The sequence below is a fragment of the Phalacrocorax carbo genome, chromosome 5, assembly GCF_963921805.1.
Source record: "Phalacrocorax carbo chromosome 5, bPhaCar2.1, whole genome shotgun sequence".
Taxonomy (NCBI): domain Eukaryota; kingdom Metazoa; phylum Chordata; class Aves; order Suliformes; family Phalacrocoracidae; genus Phalacrocorax; species Phalacrocorax carbo.
Window position 1 is genome coordinate 398,522 of NC_087517.1, and position 27,508 is coordinate 426,029.

The following is a 27,508-nucleotide window of genomic DNA, read 5'->3' on the forward strand; positions in this document are numbered from 1 at the left end:
ACTGGAATATAAGAAGGAGGAAAAACAAATGGAACCGTCTCAGCACAGTATTGTAAAAAAATTAAGTCTGATTGACAGGAGAATCAAACAAGATCCAAGAAAGATTCATTAATATGGAAGTTTTTTGTAGCCCACATTAAAAAAACTGAATACAATCACTGAAAGTACGATGCCTACAAATATGTAAGCACTTCAATACCTTTTATTTCATCATCCAGACATCAAAAACACTCATCTCATTTCTCCAGATTCTCTACCTTTAAAGCACTATAGTATTACACTCTAAACATTATCTTTTTGTGGACATAACGGTCTGTCCCTTGTTATCTGAGCACTACATGATCCTCTAACAAGCCTTTAAACTGGAAAACCTAGAAGTCCCAACTACTTACCACATTAATTTCTAGTGAAGTCAACGAGGTTTTTTTGCATACCGTGTACTACATTTGATGTTAAACTTCTGATGGGATTTAGTGAAGGAAGCACGATGCAAACTAAGCACAATACCTCCATTATTCATGTTCCTTCAGGCCTGATATTGGGTCAACAGAACGACAAAGCTCATGCTACTAGAAAGCCATCTGAAATAACTGAATGTGTTCTGTAGAGATTTAATATACAGCATTTTCTTTTTTTAAATACATTATAAGTATTTTATATTGAATAATCTTTTGCTTAGTAAGTAAAAATAATAAAAAAAAGAAAACAGTTTCCCAGAATGCAGGCGAGTTGCTGGCTTTAGGACATAAAGAAAACAAACATAATTATATACTGCAAAGCAGCTGGCAGCATATAAAACCAAAAGGAAATACTAACACAAATCTCTCTCTGAAGCATTTTTAAGAATGAGTAGCTGACTAGAACTTTTACTAAAACAATCATAATTTAAAAGTAATTTTTGTTCATATTCTGAAGCTTATTGTGTATATTTTTAATACTATCACCTCATCATGGACACAGACAAGACTTGCAGGTAACCCTGTAGAACCTGAGTTCAAACAACAGTCTCCTGTCTCTGATTTCTTCAATTGTGACACTAAGATACAAAGTTTCTGTGCTATACTAAAATAAAAAAAGGTCCAGCCTTCTCCAGAGGCAGAGAATCTCCCAGTGGCTCCAGAGGAGGATTTAAAAGCCTCAAGGAAATAAACGGGAAAACATACAATCAACTATGGAAACAACACAGAAGAGAGAGCAGAAAGAGATTTCCAGGGTAGTTAGAAAGACACACACGGTAGAAATAAAGACAAAGAGACGAGATTATCTTAAACCTAGAAAATAAAGTCCATTAACAAAACAATGGCAAAAGGCAAAGAATAAGGCAAGAAAATGCGTGCCCTAAGCAGAAGTCATAAGGACTAGTGAGAGTTACACTAACAGACTCCCAATCAAGAAGACTAGGTCTGCCACTCCTTACTAGAAAGACACCTTTCTAAGGAATCTCTAAAGGACTTGGAAACTCTTTCAGAATTTAAAAGGATAATATTTATTTGATGATAATGACCTGACAGACAGGATAAAATACCAAATTTTTTACTTTGCTTCTGAGACTGAATGAAAACCTTGAGAAACAAAGGGAAACTCAGAAAGTAATTGCTGCACATGTCCAGCTCAGCGTACGTGAGACAGTATAAAACCACAGATTACTTTCCAGGGCACAAAAATGAATGTTCCTGTTTGGCCTCTTCTTGCTTGGTTCCAAACTGCCACAAAACAGTTCTCTGTTACTTTCATGTGAAAGGTGCAAGCTGAGGGCTTTTTCCCCTTGAGTTCTGTCCTTTACCAAGTACGTACATCACTTTAATGGAAGGAGGTGGGACAAGACAAGACAAAAATCAACTTACAGATACTTATTTCCATACAACAGAAACAACTATGTCTGAAGGGGTGTAAAGACAGGTTGCTTCATACTGTGGAGAACCTGAAAAAAAAGCGGGATGCAGAAAACGTTGGATGCCTGAGTCAAAAAATTGTGGGTTTTTTTTTTAATTCTGTTCCTTTGGCACATCTTTTTACCTAAACACGATAACAATCACCTTGTCTTCAAATCCACATTTACAAGTTTAGTAAGTTTTGTTGTGAAAAGTTGTTCTATACAAAAACAACATTAGGTCAACAATGTTCTCTTTTCATCTATTTTCACAAATGTTTGTGCATACTGCTACATTGTATGTAATTATGTGCATGTTTAAACACACAAATTTTGCTTCATTTAGAATTTACCTAATCCTGCAACAGCCACCTGCCTATCAATGCCTCCCAGCCACATCTAAAATAAACCCATTTTAATAAAGCAGTTGTAGAAGCAAGAATTATCACTGAAGCAACTGCAGGATCTGAGCCCAACTATGTATCGCTAGCGTACTGCTGTTGGAGTAGCCTAAGGTGCCATTTTGCCATCCCAAAGTCAGATTCGCACATGACAGTCTTCCACCTGATTAGGGCAGAAGTTGGTTATATAAAGACCCTCTACCAGCCTTCAGCATAGCCCTTCAGTCTCTCTCCCAAATGCATCATCATTAATTCTTGCAACCCTCTTTTTCAAGATAACCCTGAGTTTTAAAAGTTATTAAAAATTGTAATTAACATACTTGGCAGCTAGATTTCAAAAACGTTATGCACACCTTCAGCTCTTAAGATCTGATGTCAGGGCAAACGAGGCAATTCTAACATTAAGATCTATATAAGCTATTTAAAAACAAAAACAAAACAACCAAAACCAGTCCTAATTTTTTTACGCTCTCTAACACTTTTACAGACTTTTTAATACTACAGTTGTGCCATCAATCCAGGAAAACAAACAAAAAGAAACCAACGTTCCAATTTGCCCTGGCTCTGCAAGGCCAACAGATGTAAAAGCAATAAGATTAGTTAATGTACAAACAGGAAATTCTATTCAGTAAAACCGGAATCATCCTACTAAGATTTGAATTACACAGACTTCCAGGCGTTCCTTTTATGCACAAGTAAACCCATGGGACAACAGGGGGTTACTTCAGTTTAAGAATAAGCTATTGCAGTTCAGCCTAAACCTCTTCCGTTAGACTGAAACAGTCACGAGTGGTCAAGGAGAGCTTTCAGGAGTTACAGCTCCTCCGCTGCAATTCAACACCTCAACATCTCTCCTCTGTTTACTGGGATGCAAAGCGTGACAGATTTACCCACACACCCTAGCTGAAGTTTGCAAGCACATTCATACAGTCAGTTCTGAACCTGCTACAGCAGCCTAAGATTTTCCTGCCTTCTAGCTGTTCAGCATTATTCCTCAACTGGGTATGAATTGAAAAAAAATCACTGAAGCCTTCCTAACGGGGTCTAGTCTGACGCTAGTGAGCCACACTCACTCATCTACTGCCTGCTGCATTCTGGAGCTCTGAGAAACCTGACAACTTTTTCAGAACTTCATCAGTGAAAAAATCAAACCTACGTGCCGACAAAGCTGACAGAAGCATCTAAATTTACTGCTGCGTTGCTCTCTTAAATGGTGGCTAGGAGGATAGATGTTTCCGTCTTAACTGTCTCTCAAGTCAGATTCCATCATTAGCGTGCATTTTCACTCTCTTCATAGCTCTTTAGAGAGCAGTAAATTTTAAGAGCTGCTGTTGTTATTATGGACCTGAAGGGCAATGAAATGGGACAACTCTACAATTTAAAAAATTTCCATTTCTCATTGTTCAGAGTTTAAGGACCAGAGGGAAGAGCAAGCAAAAAAATAAGCTCTTCAAAGACCAATGTTCTTTGCCTCGCCTCACAACTCTAAGAGCTGAGAAATGTCTTACAGCTGAAAGAATTGAAAGGTCCTATGGAACCAAAGAGAAAACTATTAAACTGAACACAGCTTTACAGAAGTCCTGGATGTAACACAGAACGGAAACATTTCTTTTCAAACCTTTCACATTATCTTCAAATACAAAATAAGCCAAAATCTCTGGAATCCACTGAATAAATTTATTACTTCCTTTTAAAAAGTGGCTCCTGCACTCCCCTCCTTACTCTAGCTGTTACCAGCCAGGTATCATTCACTGATTCTTCCCAATACTTGGCTTCCGTAACATTCAACTTATACATGAAACTCTAGAGCTTTGCTTAAAAAACAAAACAAAAAACCCAAAACAAAAAAGAAACCAAAACCACTCCCACACTCTAACACTCCCCTTGGTATTCAGAAATACAGCAGCATTGTATTTGTAAAACAAAGGGAGAAAATCCTTTCTTTTGCATATATTCATCCAGACAGATGCGATGAGGTCCTAAAATTAAGAAAATGTGTTTTCTGACCTAAAGGAAAAAGGCTTTTCCAGCTTCAGATTTTAATCAAAGCCTGGTCAAAGCTCTGTTCCAAGCAGCATTTTCCTTTTGAGCTTAAACCAATTTCCATCTAGTATTTTAAGGAAAAATGTACCAATGAAAGCCTCGCCACAGGAATCTTTAGCCCACTACATTTAAACAACTCCAGCTGGTAACTTAAAGTCAGCAGTACACCAAAATTAACAGGATGCCTTTCCTCTTGTTCTGTGATCAATTCTGAGCATCTTTGATCTAGTGTAAATGTTTTTTTTTTCTTTTCAGGATAACTCTCATCATTCAATCGCTTAGAAAGAAACCATGGTAGAGAGTAAACTTCACAAGACCACAAGAATTTCCTGAAGAACACATTACCTGCCAGATGAACACAGAACTGCTTTTTGCAAAAGAACACTTAAAATACCCTCCCCTTTTAGGACTCCATGTAACTCCGTATAGTTTTAAAAGCTGCAACGCAAGGTACGTATATAACTTGCTTGTCAAGGAAAATACGACTGCATTGTTTTAAAGGTTCTGACAAATGTGAATGTGGTAGTCTATATTTCATGCTGTACTTAATACATTAAAGGAATATTTGGGGGGTTTTTGTTGTTTGGGTTTTTTTTTTATTATGGGAGTAATAAGTTTGTGTTGCCAAAGAGCATAAATTCACTATTAGAGGTAATTTAGGACCTAACTCCTCAGAAAATCAGATGTATTAACGTACAGTAATAGTTTAACATAACACATTGACTAGTCTGCATTAAAAGTTAAAAATTGAACTTTGAAGAAAAGGTACCTGTCACTCAGGTCCCTTAGCTTTCTAGACATTGCAGCAAAGCCTTCAGCATGACCTGCACAGAGCAGGCAGGTTTAATACTCAGCCACCAACACCTCTACTTCTACGATTATTACTCCTTCTCAAAGGGCATCACTGGTCCTTCTCTGCCCTTGAAAACAGCAATTAGAGTTCTTAGTTACCCTTTCTCCTGAAAGGCAATATAGATAAGTAGTGGCCTGCTAAATTTATGATTATTAGTAAAATAATTTTTACTTTCCTAAAAGCACAATTTATTGATGACTAATTTTACATTCAAAAAAATCTCTGTAGTTAAAGCAAAAACTAGAACATGACAGAATTTTGATAACCAACTTAAAAACTTTTCACTAAATTTATTTTCAATAATTTTTTTCTAAATACACAACTAATAAAAATTCTATCACCCATAATACATTTTTTTTTCCTATAATAGAATTCAATAAGTAGTTTAAAATATATTTCTGTAATTCAGGGTTCTGAACCTTGGCCTTGGGCCGTGTTTAAGCTGGCAGGACAATACACACAGCCTGCAAGAGCAAGCTGCTCTCATCTGTCCTTCCCGGCAGCGATTCAGGAACTCGTGCACGGGATACACCTTCCAGGAAACCTTAGACCTGCTACTCACGCTCTGCACGTGAGCAGTCCGGCCAAAACGGAGGGGAGGGCGTGGGGCCGACAGAGCTCCCTGCAGCTGGCATCAGCAACAGGAGTCGCCCGCTGCCCTAAAGATGGGGCACCACTGCTGCAACACAATAAATTTAACTGCTGGATTTGAAATGCACAACTCATCTACATTGCAAAATACTTTATTAATATTCATACCTGAGTCTTTCTTGTTCCCTTTTCCTCCCTCTCGGCTCTTTTTTAAAACTGCCTTTAACATTTTAAATGTTGCTCCTAAAGGACAACAGAAAGAAACAAAAATAAATGCAATGTTAATCGCATCCATTCACACAAAACCGAACAAAATAAAGATAGGATCAATACACATAAAACAGTGAGGTAATCAGAAGAAACGTTTTGGTAGTTACATTTATTTTTTACAACATAGCTTGGTTAAGCAAAGCCCTGATGCACAAGGAATGTTTTAATACTTGAGCTAAGCAATTAGAGTTCACTGTCTTCTTACACAGAAAAAAAATACGGCATTCTCCACATTCCACATGTAATTAAGGTTACAAGGCTAAACCCGTATAAGTTACTGTAAGACACTCCGGCGAAAATAAAACAGAAGAAAGGTCTAACTCCTGAACAGAGTTCATCAGCACTGCTGGGGGAGCAGGTGACACGCTACCAGCTGGACACTGCAAACCGCAGGAGCGTGAAACAGATGGGTGACAACGGGCCACGGTATCACCTCACAATTGTTCTTCACCTACGCACAATGCACTGCCGACCAACACAGAAAGCTGAACGATTTCCCTAAACCGCTGCACTGCTATGCACACGCCTATATGCCCACATGCCCATGCCTGTGAGCACACTCACTTCTGCCTTCCACATCTCAAAGTTAACAACCAACTTCAAGTGAGCAGCTTCAAGCTGCACATCTCAAAGGATTATTAATTATAGGAAAAATATAGCTGGGATGTGAATGTAGAAGACAGTTAAGTTGTTTCAGATATCTTCAGTTATAAAGTAAGGAAAACAGAATGAAAGGAATTATGACAATCACTTCTTTCTCAGAAAGCTGTCTGAAGCATCTACAAATTCTAACGTCATTTGTTTTCTCTATTTAGAAAACTCGTAGTACAGAATATGCAACAAGAAGGAAAAAAAATTAATCTGACTATGCTGTCTTATGTGACGGATTGCCATAAAACCTACATGAAATCAACAGGAAAAGCAAAAATCTTCCATCCAAAAAATATGGATTCCTCAAAGTTCACTTCTTTTTACAAAATAAAGCAGAAAAAGAAAAATCAGTACAACAGAGGTCTTACGCTTCTATGAATAACCTGAAGCACATACAACTAATACTAATTAAAAAACTGGAAGGTTTGCAAGCCTGCGGTATATTCACTGCACATGTCCCTGGTCAGTCCCACACAGGTACAGCTGTGCACACAAACGGTAACATCTCAAGCAAGTTGTACTGACAGGTTACACTCCTTAGGATCACCCACCATAGGGCAAGCAGGCAGCAAACACACAAACACACTACCTTCTGTGCTCTGCATCTCAGGTGAAGTATCTGCTAAGGATTACACACAGAAAGAAAAACCAAACCACTCTGCTACTACTATCTCTCTGCAAACTACAGGAGTAAAACGAGTTCTGCAGTATTTTCAGGTGTTCTCCAAAGAATGTAAACTGAACAGCCCTCTCGAGTTCCAGCATTAAACAATATTGAAAAAGCCCACAAAAACACCCTCAAAATTGGATCATCTAACTGAAAAATTAAATAAACTAAAAGGAAGCAAATTATGGCTATTTGTGGAATACAAAGCATAAATAAATTTCTGTAAATAAGCATCATTATACTATATTAGCATGTTGAATGATAATTGGGAAGAGTGAAGCTGGTTTTTTAACCATATACTCTACGTGTTTACAGTACCAGTGACTCGATATCAATCACATTCTATAGGCAAAGTCTATGTGGCAGCTCTCAACACATCTGTCCAGCAACGTAGTAAAGGCTGGATTGAAAGAACATGGTTAATGACACTCCCCTGAACAATGCTTAATTTTTTGAAAACAAGAAAATATATCCTAAAATGCAGCCACAAGTCCATGAAAGGAAAAACTAAATTCAACATGAGGAAACACTCCCCCTTCCTCACTTGCCTGGATGAGCTAGATCCAGGGACAGTCCATAGCAGCAAAGAATTTTCAGAGATTAACAAAAAGCACCGACATCTAGAAAAAGAAGCTTAAAATGGAACAACCTGAACCAAAATGTAACTGCAGCCGTGGCTACTTCCTTTGAAATACCATATACTTGTTCCTCAACAGCCAATTATTGTGGGGATCAGAAAGGTAGCTAAGTACTGTGTGTCCATTCTCACTCATTGCGTGTGTTCCCCAATGGGTTCCTCTTTCCCAGCCCTTTATACCTTCTAGCCTTGCAAAGGAAAAAGGCAGCACTTCTCCACTACACAACAGCTTTCACAAAAAGCAGTAACAAGGAAAAATACCATCACATCCTCAGGCACACTGTCACGAAAAAGGAAGAATGCCTCTTCCGAGACACTCGGACATGGTCAGCTGTAAACAGCCCACCTGATGATACGAGAAAAGAAACCACTTATTAAGTTGTATGAACTGCCATTAAAACGAAGTCATTATTCCACTTTATCTCGTACTAATGAGGCCTCTGGAGGAGCCCACATCCCACTGTGGGCACCAGAATTCAGATGTAGATCAGGTGGAGGGAACAGAGAAGACAACGCCAGAGAGGCTGAAAAGGCTGTTTAATTTTAAGTACAGAAGACTTGGAGAGCCCTAACTACATTAGCCCGTTATATATTTTAAGACTGCACACAGAAGGAAACAATCTGTCCTATATATCAACTCTTGATAGACCATGTAATACAAGCCTGCTCTTCAGCAGACACAATTTAGTTTAGACACCAAAAAAAAAACTTCTGAGCTGTATGGACAACTAACTACAGGAGAACTTCCAGCCCGTACGGAAAGAGTGGAATGCTTCCCTCTAAAACAGACATCTGCAAGAAAAACCGCACACAGCAACTGGTTGTGGCTGGAGTAAGATGTGTTCGGCTGAGGATGAAAGATCTCGACAAGTCAACCTATGACACAGTTGTCAGTGGATGGAGACAAAACCAAAACAAAATCCACAAGACAGGCCATAAACCTCACAGGCTTCTGCTTCACGTGTGAAAAAAAAACCAGACTGTAAATTTTAGAGCTTATTTCTCTTCCAATTCTATCAGAAGTTGTTTAATAATGGATATCTTTCAGATGGATCAGATCTGTAAGCTGGAATAATAGAATCATAATGGTTGGAAAAGGCCTCTGAGATCATCAAGATGCTAAACCACCTTTCAAAAGCCCTCCCACACGTTTTCCATGGTGGCAGACCTCAGCCAAGAGGAATATACAGGCTACAAAGAGATTCATCAGAAAGCTGTAACTAGTTATCAAACAGCTAGTCATGAAACTCTAGATAGAAGGAAAAAAAGACTAAAAAAGGGTTCAAACTCTGAAGATTTAAGCAGCTTTCCTTTCTTTAACAACTGGTATGTCTTACAGAAATTTAGTGCGTGAGGAAAAATATAATTTTTTGGTTAGCATCTGGTTTGGGTTTTTTTTTTGAGAAAGTCATGTGAAAACTTTCTATTTTTGGAAATCAAATCCATCTTCAAACAGCAATAACAAATCAAGAACCTAAGTATATCTTCCATAGTTTGAAATAGGTGTGTGGTAGGCATGACTTTACATTTAAAATTATGTATAGCAGCATTATTTGAATTATTACAGATATTCTAATGTTACAGTCAGCTAACTTTCCTCTATCCCTATAAAATATCAATCTTTATTAGGTACAGCAAAAGGTATTTTAATATATTACTTCTTACAACAGCACAAGATTAAAATTTGCAGATTAAACAAAAAAGGCTTATACATACATAAATGATGCCAAAACTGTGAGGGCCAGCATTAAGAAGTTAGGAAATCAGAAATTTAAGAGCTGGACCATGCAATACAAACTTGTGCTTCTTTTGTGCATTGATGGTGTTAGAAACTTTAACTGTGTAAGCACGCCCTGTCCACTCCTCTGGTGCAAGGGATGTCTACAAACTAAAACCTTGTTTGTCTGTGTCATGGTTTCAGCTGCGATAGAGTTAATTTTCTTCACTCTAGCTGGTATAGTGCTGTGCTTTGAAATTAGCATGGAAAAAAACCTGTTGAGATAACACACAGATGTTTAGGCTGTTGTTGGGCAGCGCTGATACTAGTCAAGGACACGTCTAGCTTCCCATGCTCTGCTGGGTGCACAAGAAGCCGGGAGGGGAGGGGGCACAGCTAAGAGAGTGGATTCAAACTGACCAAAGGGATATTCCATATCATGTAACGTCATGCCCAGTATGCTACCTGGGAGGGGCTGGCCGGGGGAGGGAGGGAGCAATCGCGGCTCGGGGACGGGCAGCGTCGGTCGGCGGGTGGTGAGCGGCTGTATCGTTCGTGTTTCTGCGTTTTTGTTCCCTGTTTTCCCTTTCCTCCCTTTTCCCTTTTATTATATTAACCTTACTGTCATTATTATCATAATCATTTATCATCATCATTCTATTGTAGTTATTAAACTGTGCTTATCTCAACCCACAAGTTCTTTTGCTCGTCCGATTCTCTTCCCCATCCCACAGGGGTGGGGGGGGGGGTGAGCGAGCGGCTGCGTGGTGTTCAGTTGCCAGCTGAGGCTGAACCACGACAGTCTATTTTTGGCGCCCAACGTGGGGCACGAAGGGTTTGAGATAATAACAGTTGCTGGTCACAGCATTGATTAATCTGCTCGCAGTATTAGCTTGTCCAGTCTTTACCATGCTGATTGTAAAGTACATGTTAAAACTTGCTGTTGGTTCTGTCAGCTGGCTGTGCTCTGCAGTGATTAGAGATATTTTGCCTAGGAGACTTGTTATTAAAACACTGGCCTTGACTGTTATCAGTTATTTAGGTTTTGCATGGAAGCCGTTACTGTACTACAGCTACCACCTCATGGAGGCAATTAGCAATTATACCTCCTCCTCTGAGGAGTTTTTTATGGAGGAAATACAGAATGGCACCGTAGCTAATATCTTATGTAATGTCTCCTCCCTCCTTACAACAACTTTTCAGTATCTTGAACATCCTTGTGTAGTTAAGATACATCTGTTGATATTGCTTTGGCAAGTGGTATCAGATCTGTCTAAGGTTAGTAAGCAAGTTAAGAATATAATCCAGAGATCTGTCCCAAGGCTTGATAGCTATGCGTGGCAGGGTATGTGGGAAAGTATGGGCAAATGCCTAAGACGGTGGGCACCCCCCATGGTGTGGGACTTCACCCCTGAACAAGTGCAGAATCCTGAAAAATTAGTAGAACATTTGGAGGAAATATGTTGTCACCCTGGCAATTCCAGAGACATACAGATCACTGCCATGTGCTGGGGTCTGGCTTATGCCTATCGAGCCCTATTTAACACTATTCAGTACCCCCAAGGGAAAGAGAAAGGAACTACTCCGACCCCCGTGACAAGTACTGCGGCCACCCAAACCCTCACGACAGACACTGCAGCTACTCCAACCCCAGCGACAAGCACTGCGGCCACCCAAACCGCCGTGACAGAGACTGCAGTTACTCCAACCCCGGTGATGAGCACTGTGGCCACCCAACCTGCCGCGACAGAGACTGCAGCTACTCCAACCCCGGTGATGAGCACGGCGGCCACCCAACCCGCCGCAACAGAGAATGCAGTTACTCCAACCCCGGTGACGAGCACTGCGGCCACCCAACCCGTTGCGACAGATACTGCAGCTGCTCCAACCCCGGTGATGAGCACGGCAGCCACCCAACCCATTGCGACAGATACTGCAGCTGCTCCAACCCCGGTGATGAGCACGGCGGCCACTCAAACCCCCACGACAGGCACTGCAGCTACTCAGACCCCAGTGCCAAGCGTTGCAGCTGAACCAGAGGACCAACCTGTGCCAGTATCAGTCGCCCCTATACGCAAGAAGAAATCATGGAAGAGAAAGTCAACTCGTTTAGAAAGAGATTACGATGAACCAGGGCCATCACGAGAAGAGGAGGAGGAGGAGGAACCATGTGTACAAGAAACGGAAACTACCCGATCTCTATCCTTGAGTGAGTTGCGGGATATACGGAAAGATTTCGGGCGTCATTCAGGTGAGCACGTTATCACCTGGCTGCTCCGATGCTGGGATAATGGGGCCAGTAGTTTGGAATTAGAGGGTCCGAAGCCCGCTATACTCCAACTGAAAAAGAGATATTGGCAGCATATGAAGGGGTTCGAGCTGCTTCAGAAGTGGTTGGTACTGAAGCACAGTTGCTCCTGGCACCCCGACTGCCAGTGCTGGGCTGGATGTTCAAAGGAAATGTCCCCTCTACACACCATGCAACTGATGCTACGTGGAGTAAATGGGTTGCACTGATCACCCAGCGGGCTCGAGTAGGAAACCCCAGTCGCCCAGGAATCTTGGAAGTGATTATGGACTGGCCAGAAGGCAAAGATTTTGGAATATCACCAGAGGAGGAGGTGGCACGTGCTGAAGAAGCCCCACTGTATAACACACTGCCAGAAGATGAGAAGCAATATGCCCTGTTTACTGATGGGTCCTGTCGCCTTGTGGGAAAGCACCGGAGATGGAAGGCTGCTGTATGGAGTCCTACACGACAAGTAGCAGAAACTGCTGAAGGAGAAGGTGAATCGAGCCAGTTTGCAGAAGTAAAGGCCATCCAGCTGGCCTTAGACATCGCTGAACGGGAAAAGTGGCCAGTGCTCTATCTCTATACTGATTCCTGGATGGTGGCAAATGCCCTGTGGGGCTGGCTACAGCAGTGGAAGCAAAGCAACTGGCAGCGCAGAGGCAAACCCATCTGGGCTGCCGCACTGTGGCAAGATATTGCTGCCCGGGTAGAGAACCTGGTTGTAAAGGTACGTCATGTGGATGCTCACGTCCCCAAGAGTCGGGCCACTGAAGAACATCGAAACAACCAGCAGGTGGATCAGGCTGCCAAGATTGAAGTGGCTGAGGTGGATCTGGACTGGCAGCATAAGGGTGAACTATTTCTAGCTCGGTGGGCCCATGATACCTCAGGCCATCAAGGGAGAGATGCAACATACAGGTGGGCTCGTGATCGAGGGGTGGACTTGACCATGGACGTTATTGCGCAGGTTATCCACGAATGTGAAACATGTGCTGCAATCAAGCAAGCGAAGCGGGTAAAGCCTCTGTGGTATGGGGGGCGATGGCTGAAATATAAATATGGGGAGGCCTGGCAAATTGACTATATCACACTCCCACAGACCCGCCAAGGCAAGCGCCATGTTCTCACCATGGTAGAAGCAACCACCGGCTGGCTGGAAACATATCCTGTCCCCCACGCCACTGCCCGGAACACTATCCTGGGTCTCGAAAAACAAGTCCTGTGGCGACATGGCACCCCAGAGAGAATTGAGTCAGATAATGGGACTCATTTCCGAAACAACCTTATAGACACCTGGGCCAAAGAGCACGGCATTGAGTGGGTGTATCACATTCCCTATCATGCACCAGCCTCTGGGAAAATCGAAAGATACAATGGACTATTAAAGATGACACTGAGAGCAATGGGGGGTGGAACATTTAAACACTGGGATACACATTTAGCAAAAGCCACCTGGTTAGTCAACACAAGGGGATCTGCCAGGCGAGCTGGCCCGGCCCAATCAGAATCCTTACGTACTGTGGAAGGGGATAGAGTCCCTGTAGTGCACCTAAAAAATATGCTGGGCAAGACAGTCTGGGTTATTCCTGCTTCCAGCAGAGGCAAACCCACTCGTGGGATTGCGTTTGCTCGAGGACCTGGGTGCACTTGGTGGGTGATGCGGGAGGATGGAGGAGTTCGGTGTGTACCCCAGGGGGATTTAATTCTGGGTGAAAACAGCCAATGAACTGAATAATATGCTGTTAATTGTAATATGATGTTGTATGTCATCACTACTATGGTTGCATCAGTGGAATGTTATCATGGTGGGAATCTCCCAATTAATGATAATAGCAAATGAACTTTCAATGGAACCGAGCAAAGTGCAGCAGTGAGAGAACACGAACTACCAGTGCAGCGGTGATGGAACAAGGACTGACATGCAACAACCTGACCCCACGCACACCGCCGCACCGAAGGACCCTTACAAGAGATGAAATCCAAAGTCATGGACTAAATGAACTCAATGGACATTTCACAGGCATTCTACAGGGGTGTTCCATAAACTAGTGGAATGATAAATGAAAATCTGTATATATATATATTGTTAAAGGATAAGAAGATGGATAAGGATTATTGAAGTTGTACTGAATAGTATGGGACCTGAGCATGATGTCAATGATATGGAATAAGGGGTGGATACTGTCATGGTTTCAGCTGCGATAGAGTTAATTTTCTTCACTCTAGCTGGTATAGTGCTGTGCTTTGAAATTAGCATGGAAAAAAACCTGTTGAGATAACACACAGATGTTTAGGCTGTTGTTGGGCAGCGCTGATACTAGTCAAGGACACGTCTAGCTTCCCATGCTCTGCTGGGTGCACAAGAAGCCGGGAGGGGAGGGGGCACAGCTAAGAGAGTGGATTCAAACTGACCAAAGGGATATTCCATATCATGTAACGTCATGCCCAGTATGCTACCTGGGAGGGGCTGGCCGGGGGAGGGAGGGAGCAATCGCGGCTCGGGGACGGGCAGCGTCGGTCGGCGGGTGGTGAGCGGCTGTATCGTTCGTGTTTCTGCGTTTTTGTTCCCTGTTTTCCCTTTCCTCCCTTTTCCCTTTTATTATATTAACCTTACTGTCATTATTATCATAATCATTTATCATCATCATTCTATTGTAGTTATTAAACTGTGCTTATCTCAACCCACAAGTTCTTTTGCTCGTCCGATTCTCTTCCCCATCCCACAGGGGTGGGGGGGGGGGGTGAGCGAGCGGCTGCGTGGTGTTCAGTTGCCAGCTGAGGCTGAACCACGACAGTCTGCAGCGCACTGACTGGTTCCCAGGAAAGTTATGTTCTGTTCCTGGCTCTACCACAAGGCCACTGTGATATACAGAGGCAAAAGACTGTTCAAACACGTTAAATGTATTTTTCCTAAAACCTGAATGACCCACGTGCCAAGTAGGCTGCAACAGTGGTAAAGTGTGCATTGCACATACTTTGGCTATACAAAAATAACTGAAAGCGCTGTAGTGAATGCTCTTTGATGTTTTCTGAATCACACAACTGTGCAAAGCACAGTACTTTTACAGGACAGCTGTGATACACATTTCACACCGATCAGCCAAACTCTTAGAAGTCTTCATTGTGGTTTCTTCTGGCAAACAGTAGACTCCAGGTCCATTGTTCTCCTTCCCATGTCCTCGATCACCATTTTACAAAGGATCTTTCCAATTTTAGTATAAACTCTTAAAAAAAAAAAAAAACAAACACACACACAAAAAAAAAAAGCCTGAGAACAACTGTTTTGACTCATCTCAAATCCTTCCAGCCACTTCCCACCATAGGAATCTGGTCCATGTATGAGTCTGGTATGAACACAGACTTTGTGCTTCATATTCAGACACTGGTCATTTTTTCCAGAAACCTAGATATATAAATTTTGCCTTAATATCACAATTTGATGGTCTTATGTTCTTTGGAACCCATTTTTATATGTAATTGGACAGTTCCTTAAAACGAAAATTTTCTCAGCTCATTTTAGTACATTGCAATTGAGGAAATTGTACTCAAGAGTATTGTAGCATTTAACAGTACTAGCAGACATTCACAGGTTCATTTAGAGCATTTACTGAAGAAAACTCTGTTCAGTCATATAATTCATAGCTGAAATATAATGCATATGTAGAAGAATGGGAAGTCTAATTAGAGCTCCAGAGACATTCTTAATTTGTTTTTCCTTAACTTCTGCTGGGGTTTGAAACATAAAAGTTTCCTCTAAAATTATTCAGTGTTGTATATTGTTGGTATGTTGTATGATAAATTTTACTTACAAGCATTTCAAAATCCCTAAAGTCTTGCAGAACAATAGTGACTATTAAAATTCAGCTGGTATTGCCACACGAACAAGGAAGAAATAGTCTACCTGAAGTCCTGCTGAAGTTCACAGAGCACGTCTCACCTAGCTCTGCCATACAGAGACCACTGGATGCATTTTCCCCCCACCCCCTCCAGAAGTGATACAGCTTAGTGGTGTAATGCAACCAGAACCAAAAGTACAAGAGGGTAACTATGTGAGGGTTTGGTTTCACAGAGCTGATCGTCAAACGGACCAGAATAAAAACATTACAGAAGCTAGCTGTACTGTAGTAGAAAGTGCATTCTAACTCACTCAGTCTTACTTTAAATGGCATATGCCTCCCAGTAGTATGAGATCTAAAAATTCTAATTCTCAGACTCCAAAAGGAAAGAAAAACAACTCTAAGCATTTAAGACATAGTCAAACACCCTCTCCCAGATAACCTCCTAAGCTAAAAAAAAAAAAAAAAGAAAATAAAAGTCCCAATGTATTTATTACACCCTGCTTTTTAAATAAAGAGATTATTTTTTCTTTTCCATACAAAAAACATATGCCATGGTAGAAAGTCTGCATTATGCAATGGTAAGACCTGGAGCTGTTAATAAATTTCAGAATCTGAAAATGATCATGTACTCTAGAACAGAGTGGCGATTAAAGAAAAGAAAAAAAAACCCAAACCTGAAAACCTGCATATTATATTTAACTGTCATCTTGTTTTGCAAATATGGCAGGTCCAAATTTTTGATTAACCAGAACAGACAGGCTTGATATAGAACTGAAATTTTACAGTATATGTCATTCCTATTTTTAGGATATAGGTAGGGGGTAATACAAGATCAAATAGAAGGAATCAAGGACAATTCTATCCTAGATTTTCTCTTTTTGGAATTGAGGCCAACTTCCCTACTGCGCATATGCTTTTTTCAAGGATCTGTTCCAATACAGAAAATAAATGGCATGGGAGATGGTTGCTTATTCAGACACATTCAGTGCAGATAGAAAAGTTGCCTGTTAGCTGGAAGCAAAGTCCATTTCCTTTCTTCTTCCCTATAAAATGGCATGCAAAAAAAAAGATAACCACTTCCAAAGAAATTCACCTTTTGGTATATCAGTTAAACTCAAGGAAAGCCCCAGCCAATAAAGGCTCTGCAGGGGAAAGCAAACACTGCGACATGTACTATTCCTTTGCAAGCTGCAAGGTACAAAAAAATAAAGAGTTGTCTTAAGTATTTCTAAAGCCAACACCTCGGTGACTCTACCACATCGTTCAGATTCCACAAAGGTGTGTAGCTGAACCATTTGGGAAACTAAACAAATACTATAGCCTAGAAATAATGATTATAAATAAGCTACGTACTATTTGGGGGGGGGGGGGAAACCCAAACTTATTTGTACATACTGTGAAGCTTTCGGATATATATCCAAAAGCATTTCAGCTTCAGGTAAAAATTTCTTCATATGTATCTTTCACACTTCAAGATGACTGATCAAAATTGAACTGCAATACTGTACGTTTATATTTCCTCATTCCTTGAAACAGACATTGGTTATTGATTTTTGTTTTCTTTTAAAGATATTTGTGTTGATAGCATATTTTCCAGTAATCCTAGCATCTTGCCTCTTCTAAGCACATTGCATTTCCTCTTTCTCCACAGCTAAGCTTAAATAAAATAATTTACTGAATAAGATTTCAGAAACACTTTCAGCTATTGCAATTGCTTTTGTAAATAATTCCGTTTTAGATTTTCTTAGTTCCATTTTTTAAATTCTGCCCTGAAACCACCTGTTTGTCATTTGGGTTTTTGTTTATTTTTAAAACATTTGAAGGTCTTTTAAAAACTTTTAAAAATTGAAATTATACTTAAATATACCAGTTGTGGACTTGTTATCCAAGGGTTACTATTAATACTGTCACATAAGAAGGAAAATACCTCAACGCTCTTTTGCTTATGCAATCAAAGATCATGTTAGCTGCTTACAAAACTGGATCTCCCACCCCAGTTCACGTCAAATCCACTTTAAAATGGGTGCTGCTCTCCCCTCAGTTGAACTGTTTGTCTTTAGATACACAAGACATTTCATACAATTGTCTCATACTCAGAGCAGGATGGGAAGAAGTGGAAAGTCCCTTGATTTAAGAATTCATATGATCAGCTCTTTTATAAATGAGGGACTTCAAAACAAGATCAGGTTTATGAAATAGAAATGCTAGGTTACATGTAGCGTTGCAAGCACAGACACACACAACAGTTTACTTCATTCCTAATCTTTCACAAATAAAGCATTCCACTACCTAGAGAATCCCCTCTGAAAAGCAAGAAGACAGAAGACACACCTCCACATTTTCACCCTGCCTGTAAGTCTCCCTTAAAACCCAGCAACATCCTTGCATGAGAGTATTTTCCATGTATAGCTACTACTTGCAGATACTAACATCGGTAACAAGGTGATTCATAGCTTTTGTTTGCATTTGTTAACTTTTGTTCCACCTTCCCTAAAGGTTTGCAGCATGCACATTCTATACACCTTACCTACCAGAGTGGGTTATTTTCAAAAATCTATCCACAGAAGCTCATCACTTCTGGAAAGGTCAAATAAACTAATCCTACATGGTATGTAACCGCCTGAGCTAATAATGCCCGTGAGCTCCACATCTACCTGCTTCCCAAGTTGTGTTGTTCAGTCTCTCCATATTCAAATCCTGAAAAACAGTTAGCATGTTTTTGGAAAGAAATAAAGACTGGAACATCTTAGTCGTTCTACCATTTGCACAGAGTATTTAAGGACGTAACACCTTTCAGTGTAGGATTTATTAAACATATACTTCCAAAAAAAAAAGCTGTATTTTAAAAGGTGCATTTTGTATTTTGGAAACATCCCAAGATTCACTCCTAAGGTTTGCAGAAAGCTTCACTGAGTCACAACGGCTTTCATTGCCTTTAAATGCATTAAGAACGTCAGTGTTTACACATAGAAAAGTTTCAACATTTCCCTTTTCTGGAAAATTCAAATTCCTTTAGCTTAACTGTATTTTTCCAACGAGGAAAAACCACAAAAATACTTAAAGCAGCAAGGTTTTACTGATGTAACAGAAATCAAGACAATAGAGTAAAAAAAAAAATCCTTTAAAAATGACTACATACTGAGTCATCAATATCTAACATTTTATAACAGAGGGCATATTCCCAGATCTAAGAGACTCCCAATTCAAGAATGAACAAAAACATCTGAAAACAAGAGAATAGTGTTTTTTACTTTTTTATTTTTTTAAGGTACAACTTCTGATAACATATATTTATTATTCAAAGACATGAATGAAAATAAATCAGATACTCGAAAAAGAGGTCTGTCTCTGACTTCATGCAATAAAAAAAGTAAATGGCATATAGGATGTTTCCAGTGGGCTATATTTGGCCAAATCTAAACAAACTCATGAAGTTAAACAGCTATTATTGAAATATTTTTCTACAATACCCAAAACAATTATGGTCTTTACCCTCTGTAGATATTTCTTATGCAGGAAGATCAATACAGATACAACACTGACAAGGTATACTGCATTTGTTGGTCACTCAATAACCTACTTATTATTAATCTCACCTATGAGATACTCCACATCCCCCCACTCTTATCTGACACCCCTGAAAGCTATGCATCAATTTAATAGGAAACTGTAAAGGAACACTGAGGTTTCCAGTTTGCTGCTCACTTCTAAAGAGTGGAATTACACCCTGAAGCACTATTAAAATACAATGAAAGAGGTGAAAGATGAGGAAGCGTGAGAAAAACCTCATTACCATGTTAGCTATTAGAATGTGCTTTTGCAGTAGCTTTTTTCCCACCAGTCTGGTTCTAGATTTGAATCCCCAAATCTCATAGATGTACCTATTCTATCCTGCAATCACCCATTTTTCTGCTATGCTACTCTTTAACCCTATTGATAATTATTTTGGCCAGTGTCTCTAAGGACTGCCAAGACAGGGGAAAAGACTGTCTCTTCACTTGACGGCTGTCGAAAAATTTGGCACCTGACCAAGAATACTGCAGAAATGACCGTTCATCAGTTTTAAAGATCACTGTTTTAAGTAGTATGGGGAACTACTTCTTACAACCCTGAAGTGCTGAAGAAAGTGATCTCGCAGTGAAGCAGATGAAGAGTACTCACAAGTCAGAAATATTAACTTCAAAGGTCATAAGCACCTGTTTGAACTAACCTGAACAATGCAACAGTGATGCCGATGAAGAACCACCCATTGAGTCACTTGCCTGTCTACACTAAGGGAAAAGAGCAGCAGTTGTCAACAGAGAAGCCGTAAAATCTTAAAAGATTCGCAGCTGTTTCTCATATGAAAAATATCTGACCACAGATGTAGACAAATTTATTTTTCCCTTTCTCTTCCCATTCTGCTGAGTCCCTCCAGAGAAAATGCCAAGACCATAGCTTTCTACCATTTTCTACAGACTGTCCCCTTTCTTCAGTTATGACATACAAAAAACCCAGACCAAACCCAAACAAACCCCCAAAAATTCCCAACAAAAACCTCCTGCTTCTCATCCCTACTGAATTTATCAAATTTATCCTTGCTATTTAGGCTTCTTTCTGAACCCCGCCCCTCTAGCTCTTGACATTTACAAGATACCACTAAATTCCTCAAAGGATCAAAAGATCCACAGTGTTCTCAAAGTCTCATCTCATTTAGCATAACTCGACTCTCACCAGGGCTGCTTTCTCTCTTCAATTTTATCTTTAGGTATCACAGAAGTAAATTACCCTATATCATTCCACCGCCTTTTATTTCTAAATTCAATGAATTATCTTTCTTCTCCTCCAGCTTTGCAAGACAGGGATCAGTGTACACAGATTATGCGGCAAAATAAATTTTTGCTTCAGGGGCAAGAAGGTGGGTGGGTGTGGTGAGAGCAGAATAACGAAGGGAGGGTAAGAGGAAGACCGCGTGCTACTTGTCTTCAGCAATAATTCTCATCTCAATGAAAAGGGTTAAAAAAAAAAGTTGTCCCTCCTCTAAGTGTAAGGCCACTATTTATTTAGAGTGAAATCAGGTCACAAGGTTTAAGAAAAATTCCGAGGAAACACCGTTATGAGCATCCTAGCCAGCAATCCCTAGGAACCAGTGGATGTCACAGACAGTTTGCACTGAGGCAGGAGTAAGCAAAGGAAAATTAAATATAACCATAGATATACCTTTTTCTTGCCTTTGTCATAATGGCCACTTTCATCCCATCTCTCTCCATCCTCCCATGTTAGAGACAGAAAAAGTTACACACCCCCTGCTTTAAAATTGATTATGAAAGGGTCAAAACACTAGGCAAGAAAACTCATCACTTTCCAGCTGGCAGAAGTGACACCCTGCACACGCTATGTCAGCAGAAAATCAAGAGCCTAAAACTAGGTCAGAAACTGCCATTTCAGCTTTACCAGCATACAGAAATGAAAAGACAACAAAAATCATGCTAACAAAATCTTGACCCAACTCATAGTAATCAAGCCTTTTTTTACCGAATAGTTGTGTGCTTAGGTTATGACAGCACTGTCCTCTCCAGAAAGCACAGATGGGGAGTACAGAAATAAAATGCGTCTCCAGTTTCTCAGCTGTCCTAGATACAGCCCTAATTTCCAGGTGAACATCAAGAAGCTACGTGCAAAACACAACCATTCCCTCCACACAGCCAAAAGTAAACGCAGTGCAGAACGCATCCATCTTACATGATACAGGCTGCAGTTCAAACAACTTCATGGGCAAAATCGTTTTCCTTCAGCCCACCGCTCCACACCAGTTTAAACCTGCTTCCTTCATACTGCTGCAATTCCAGACATTGTTTCACGACCCACAAAACTGAAGACAGGATTGATCTAGCACAGTACAAATGGGGACAGATAGCACATCAGCATCTACATTAATTGACCCCAACATTTTAACAGCCTGAATTGTTTGGGCATCATGCCCTTTCTAGTATATCCTTTAGAAGAGTTGTGGGCTCCCCCATTTCTAAAAAAAGGCTCAACAGGCAGCCTGTATGGGTTAGTCTTTGCAATTTGTATTTAAGCAAGCTTTTTCTACTCCTGTTAAACTATGTGTCCTATTTAAGGAATCACCACAGTCTATAAGGTTATGTGGGGGGAAAAGCAGAAGAAATCAGTATAGACATAACAAATATTTTTAGTATTAAAGTCAAACAATAACCAGAAGTAATACCTACTTCGCAAAAATATATTACTACAGGACAGGCTACAAGCTTCATAGAAAAGTACCAAACTGACTGGCCACACATCAAATCTGTAATTATTTTGGGAAGGGTTTTCAACGGACTGCAACACCTATTTCTGATCAGGGGTCCTCTCTACTTTGTGCTGCAGCAAAGGGAAAAATATCACTTCTCCTGCAGCACCAGGATGTCTTCACCGCTCGAAAATTCTGAGCCAAATGACAGTTCATTTCCCATCTGCATGGCAACGTAACCCTGCAAGCTGATCCAAGAAACGCTACCTGGCATATTGGATTCACTATGCCTTAAAACTCACATGGCTGTCTCCTCCAGCTGTGCATGAGATTCTTATACTCTCCTCCATAGGAGAAAAGGACCAAATTTCATTTTAAAATGACATGACAGTTGCATTATCGTAGACTTTTGGTACGGGACATTCTTTTAAGATGGTGAGTGCTTTCTCATGAGATAGCATACACAAAACTTGTCAATTATCATAATCCAGGACAGAACTGGCTTAACCAGAACTCAGTTTTGTCTGTCATACCATTTCTACCCAGATGCCCCTCAAAGGATCAACAAGTTCTCCAGTCACATGATGGCTGAGCAGCCAAGGGCTACACTGCCCTCATATGTCACTACTGAGAAGATTATACAGTCCACCTAGTGAGGTTGAATACTAGTGACTTAACCTTCCTAGACCTACTAAATATCACTAAAATCCATAAGCTTAGCAAATGAACTCCTGCAGCTGAGACAGGCGAACCACCATCTGCCTGTTTATTGTGGCTTTTAGGTTACAGTCCACATAGAGAAACAACTAAATTACTATTTCTTTCAACCACCTTAAAACTTCAAGGGAAGGAAGTTATCCCATGTAAAGGGATTTAATCTCATAAAATACTTTATTAGAAGGAAACATCAGACTGAACCAATAGCAAGGGGGATAGAGTTATTAAGTTTCACTTTCAATTTCCTTAACACTTTCAGCTTGCCAAATACTGCAAATGAAAAATCCTGCATATAAAAAAATTCTACATAAACCCATCCAATTATGTGCCTGCATGGAGTCTTGTTTTCAGATTTAAGATGTGTATTTGTAACTCAGATCCTGCAAAGCAGCCACTTTTGTTCCTTTTCACCAACCAAGCTCTTATCAGTCTCAAAAAAAAAAAAAAAAAAAGAAAAAAAGAAAGAAAAAGTAAAGAAGAAAGAATCACTGACTATCTTTTCCAAAATATGGCCTGACCAAAATGAGTAATGTCTTGAGAATTTCAGTGGGGTACACTGGTAAGCCAGGGCAGCTCTCAAAACAGTACTCTAGGCAATATCCAAAAAAATGTGACTTCAGAGTGATCTAACGCCACAGGTCTCTTCTGGACATATTAAAATAGCATGTGGTCCAACAAACACATTAATTTCCATGTTTGTTTCTTTTGTCTACAAAGCTACACATAACAAGCCGGCAAATCAATACAAGAACAAAGGAGGAAAAAAAGCATTAGGCAGCTCCAGATTTGAAGAAACTCTGCCGTACCTCAAAATTAGATGATTCTACCACCAGACTACATGTAAACACTCAGCATGACTGTCTTCAGACACATTTTTAAGGGGATGTTTTGTATACCTAGAATGCCTCCTGTTGCATCTACTGTATCTAGTCTGATACTGGTACCACTTCATACACGGGGGGAAAAAAATCACTGAATTCCAAAGACTTTAACAGACTGATGATCTTTCAGGAAAGGAAAGCAAATTCCCTCCAAATGCTAAAAGAAATCATTTGATACTAAGCCAAAGCAGGCACTATTGAAACCTGGCAGCATTTAATAGATTCATACAAGTTACGGAAAATATTTCGGACATAATATGAAAATATATGCTTAGTGTCTAGAAGTGAAGGCTTCTTCCACCATTTATTTTATCCATTGAAAAGCAAATTTGCAGTAAGCACAGATTATCTTCCTCACAGGATTACTCCACGCAGCAACAGGGAAGGGGACCAGTAAAACACTGCTGCATTTACAGAATGCTGGTCCATACCAGCACTGTACAAAGTCACTGCTCCACAGTTTTCTTCCTTTCAGGGTCTGCAGCCCTGTCTCTGCTTGCAAGTAACTCAGGAGGGCGGATCACTACAGATGCTAAGAAGACCTCTCAGAAGAGGAAAAATTCTGATATCGTTGACAGTCACTCTACTAAGGAATTCAAACTTTGAAAACAACACTGAAAGGAATCTACAAGTGGAGGAGGCAGCAATACAGCTCCCTTCAGCTTCTCCACACTGGTATATCATCATTTCTCTCACGTGCCAGCTGCTTATATTGAAACTAAAGCTAGCTCTATTCCTGCACACTTTTATGATACGGTAAGGAACCTATACCAGCAGAGCCATCAAAAGCATTAATGAAGGATCATCATCCCCATCTGAGCGACGCAAACTGGCAAGGGGGCAGTTCTGCTGGTGTAACTGTGAACTGCGGGCCCTCGCACACATAACTCTGACAGCCACAGGAAGTTCACTTCTCTGGCCCAGAGCTCCTTCTAACACAGCTTTGCTGCTCAGGGATGCGAAGTGCCGCCCTGCAGCTTCACTGTCCCTGAGCAGCTACCACAACAAAAGGAACCCTTTGGTAAATCAAGCAACAGACGAAGCAAAGCTGTCACAGGCAGTATTATGTCCAGAACACAGAAAAAGTGGCTTTTTTATTATCACAGCTACTTTCCAAATTCCCAGTGAATCTAGAATGCCCGAGGGTCACACTAATATAGACAGCTGTACTTCCTTGAATGATGGTAAGATGGTGCTGATAAAACTCAAAGCTTTTTTCTATTTTAGTTCCTTATCATAACTAGCTCCAGATCTCTTATATTCTTCATCCCTCTTAACAGATTATTTTCAGGATTTTATTATCTTCTTTTTCATGGAATTCTCCTCCCTTTCAAAAAGCGAAAACAGTCCCTCTCCTCCTGTTTTACTAATATCTTTTTCCTAACAGTACAGGTCTCTATTTTAACCATTGATGTTCAATACAGGTCCATGTTCTGGTCTATTTTGCCTCCCCCCCCCCCATTTCAGTTATCCTTAGAAATTCTGGGGCAGTATGTTAGCTATAATCCCTAATCATAAAATAACTGATCTTGAAATGGCTAGGAATCACAGCCACTCACTTTTGCCAGAAATCAAATGCAGAGCTCCATCCAAACTCTGTACACAAAGGACATATTATAATGTCCTATATGCTTCTGGCTTCACAGGCCTAAAAATAGAGATGAACACATCTATTATTAAGTAAGCATGTTTGGAGGTTTTAATGTGACTTTTGAAATATATTGCTCTGGTTTCAAACTGATGTTGATATTTTCTTCTTTATGATATCTATCTTCCAGCCTCAGCTACTAGAGGTAGAGCAGTATGGGTGCCACAACAGCTTTTGATATCCACAATGACAAAAAGTAACCACACTCATTAAGACTTCTTTGATTAGGGTAGACGAACAAATGGCTGAAGTTAGAAGAGACCTCTGAAGGTCACCTGGGCCAACCCTCCCGCTCAAGTAGGGCAAGTCATACCAGACAATTTTGGAAACCTGTATTAAAAACGCAGTGCAGACAGAGTTATTTCCTCAAGAGAATGCAACTGCCTAAATGGATCTGTTAATAATCCCCACCCCACCCCCACCCCCCGAAAAAAAAGGGGGGTGGGGGGAAGTAAGATGCAACTCCTAAGTGACCCTAAAACATGGAAATAAGCAGGAACACAAGGCTCAAACACACCAGGGCTGTTATTGTTGTCTAGGACACATTAGCACAACTAAACACACACAGGGTGGGGGACAAGTGTATAAAGCAGGAGTCTAAGTTGATAAAATAAGTTGGCAAATTTGGGAATTTAATATTAACATTCTTGACGCTGCCTAGAGACTAGACGTTTAAGTTACATAATCTAGAAGTTACATGACTCAGAATGTTTCTCAGGCATCTATATATATTGCCTCTTCTTCCTCAGAGCATCTCAAAACATATTACAGCTCATATCAGCCTGCAGGGAGGGTAGTAGTCTTATTTCCATTTTACTTAAGTGGAGCAAAAACCAGTTTGCTCAAGGTCATAATGGGCAAGTCTGTACAAGATGGCCAAAGGGGTCAGCTGTATATTCCTGCTGCATTGCGCCAGCGCTGATACAGTTTTGTACGTGTTTACTGAACTGTACTGCAGAGTCAGATGAGCAACAGAGATGACACAGGAAAAAGAGCAGGATCCCATGGCAGGTGTAGAAGGAAGGAAAACCACTCCTTCGAATCACAGTGAACTCTTAGATTGGCTCAGCTATCTCCTGATATCTCACCCATAGGAGTGTGGCAAAGCAGAAATATTCCCCTCCCTACTTCCCACCTCAAATTCTGGGATGCTAATTTTTTCTGTCTCTTGTGAAATATAAACCTTCCGTTTTTAATTACTTGATTACGCTAGTTTATGGAAAAGACTCAGGCATTCTTCTATAGTGTAAACTACAATGAAACACTACCATCCATATTCTTCCAATTCCTTTTCCCTTAAAGCACTTTTCATTTTCACGTACAATGCAGTAGCATCAAGAGACCTTGTTACAGTGTTAAAATAAGCTGTTTGAACATTTATGACAGGCAGTATCTACCACAACAAGCAAGCCCTCCAACCCTGCCACAACCCAGCACACGTGTACTCTCTTCACACAAGCAGACCACTGAAATCAATGACATTATTCACATGAACCGGAACACGCTTTAGGTATTACTCCTTGTCAGCCGTATGTCCACTACAGAGTTCAAACTAGGGACAAGAACAAACGTCGAACATCCCAGAGTTTGCTCTTGAAAAAAAGACTAAAGGCTTGTCTCTACAAGGGGAAAAGTGCTTCACATTCACACCCTGCCTCAGTCTGCAATAACCCCCTGGTGTAGACAAGATCTTACATGCTCTTACCAAAAATATGAAATACCTGGCAAGCCCCTATTTATTGAAATTTTACTGTTGTCCTACTGCTTTCAGTAATTAAGCAGCCAAGCACCGCTAAAGCCTCTAATTCAGATGCCAGAAAGCATTCCTTCCCCAGGGAAGTGTCCAAAAAGAAATTTTTTTTTAAATCCTCACAACCAGAATTTAACTAGTAGGAGAATATAAACTTGTATCCTTCAAAAAATTAATTATTCATCAAAATCTTAGGTGTGTGTAGATCCTTACAAGTTTGCCAAGACAGTATATACTGCCTCACCTTAACCTGTTAATGGGATGCTTGCAAGTCCTGTGTAAATCAAATGAGCTTAGTTGACTGATTTATGAAGAGAATAGATGTAACACCGATGAGAACTCACTTAGCTCAAAATCCTGCAAAGAGGAGAAAAACTGCAAAGAAACAAAATTCAATTTTACCTGCAGAAAACTAAGAATGGAAGAAAGGAGGCTCAAGCAAGGC

At 40.5% G+C, this 27,508-nt stretch overlaps 1 protein-coding gene across 4 annotated transcripts in view; it reads right to left on the reverse strand.

The window, feature by feature from the left end:
* The window catches only part of TANC1 (tetratricopeptide repeat, ankyrin repeat and coiled-coil containing 1), a 101,395-nt gene that overhangs the window by 66,106 nt on the left and 7,781 nt on the right, over positions 1–27,508 (reverse strand). For 3 of the 4 annotated variants that reach the window (XM_064450885.1, XM_064450883.1, XM_064450884.1), the window contains exon 2: positions 5,927–6,001. The exons of the other annotated variant lie outside the window; for it this stretch is intronic. In XM_064450885.1, coding sequence (XP_064306955.1) covers positions 5,927–5,987 — 61 coding nt within the window. In that variant the 5' untranslated portion in view covers positions 5,988–6,001. The remainder of the gene's footprint in view (positions 1–5,926; positions 6,002–27,508) is intronic. 4 annotated transcript variants of the gene reach the window in all.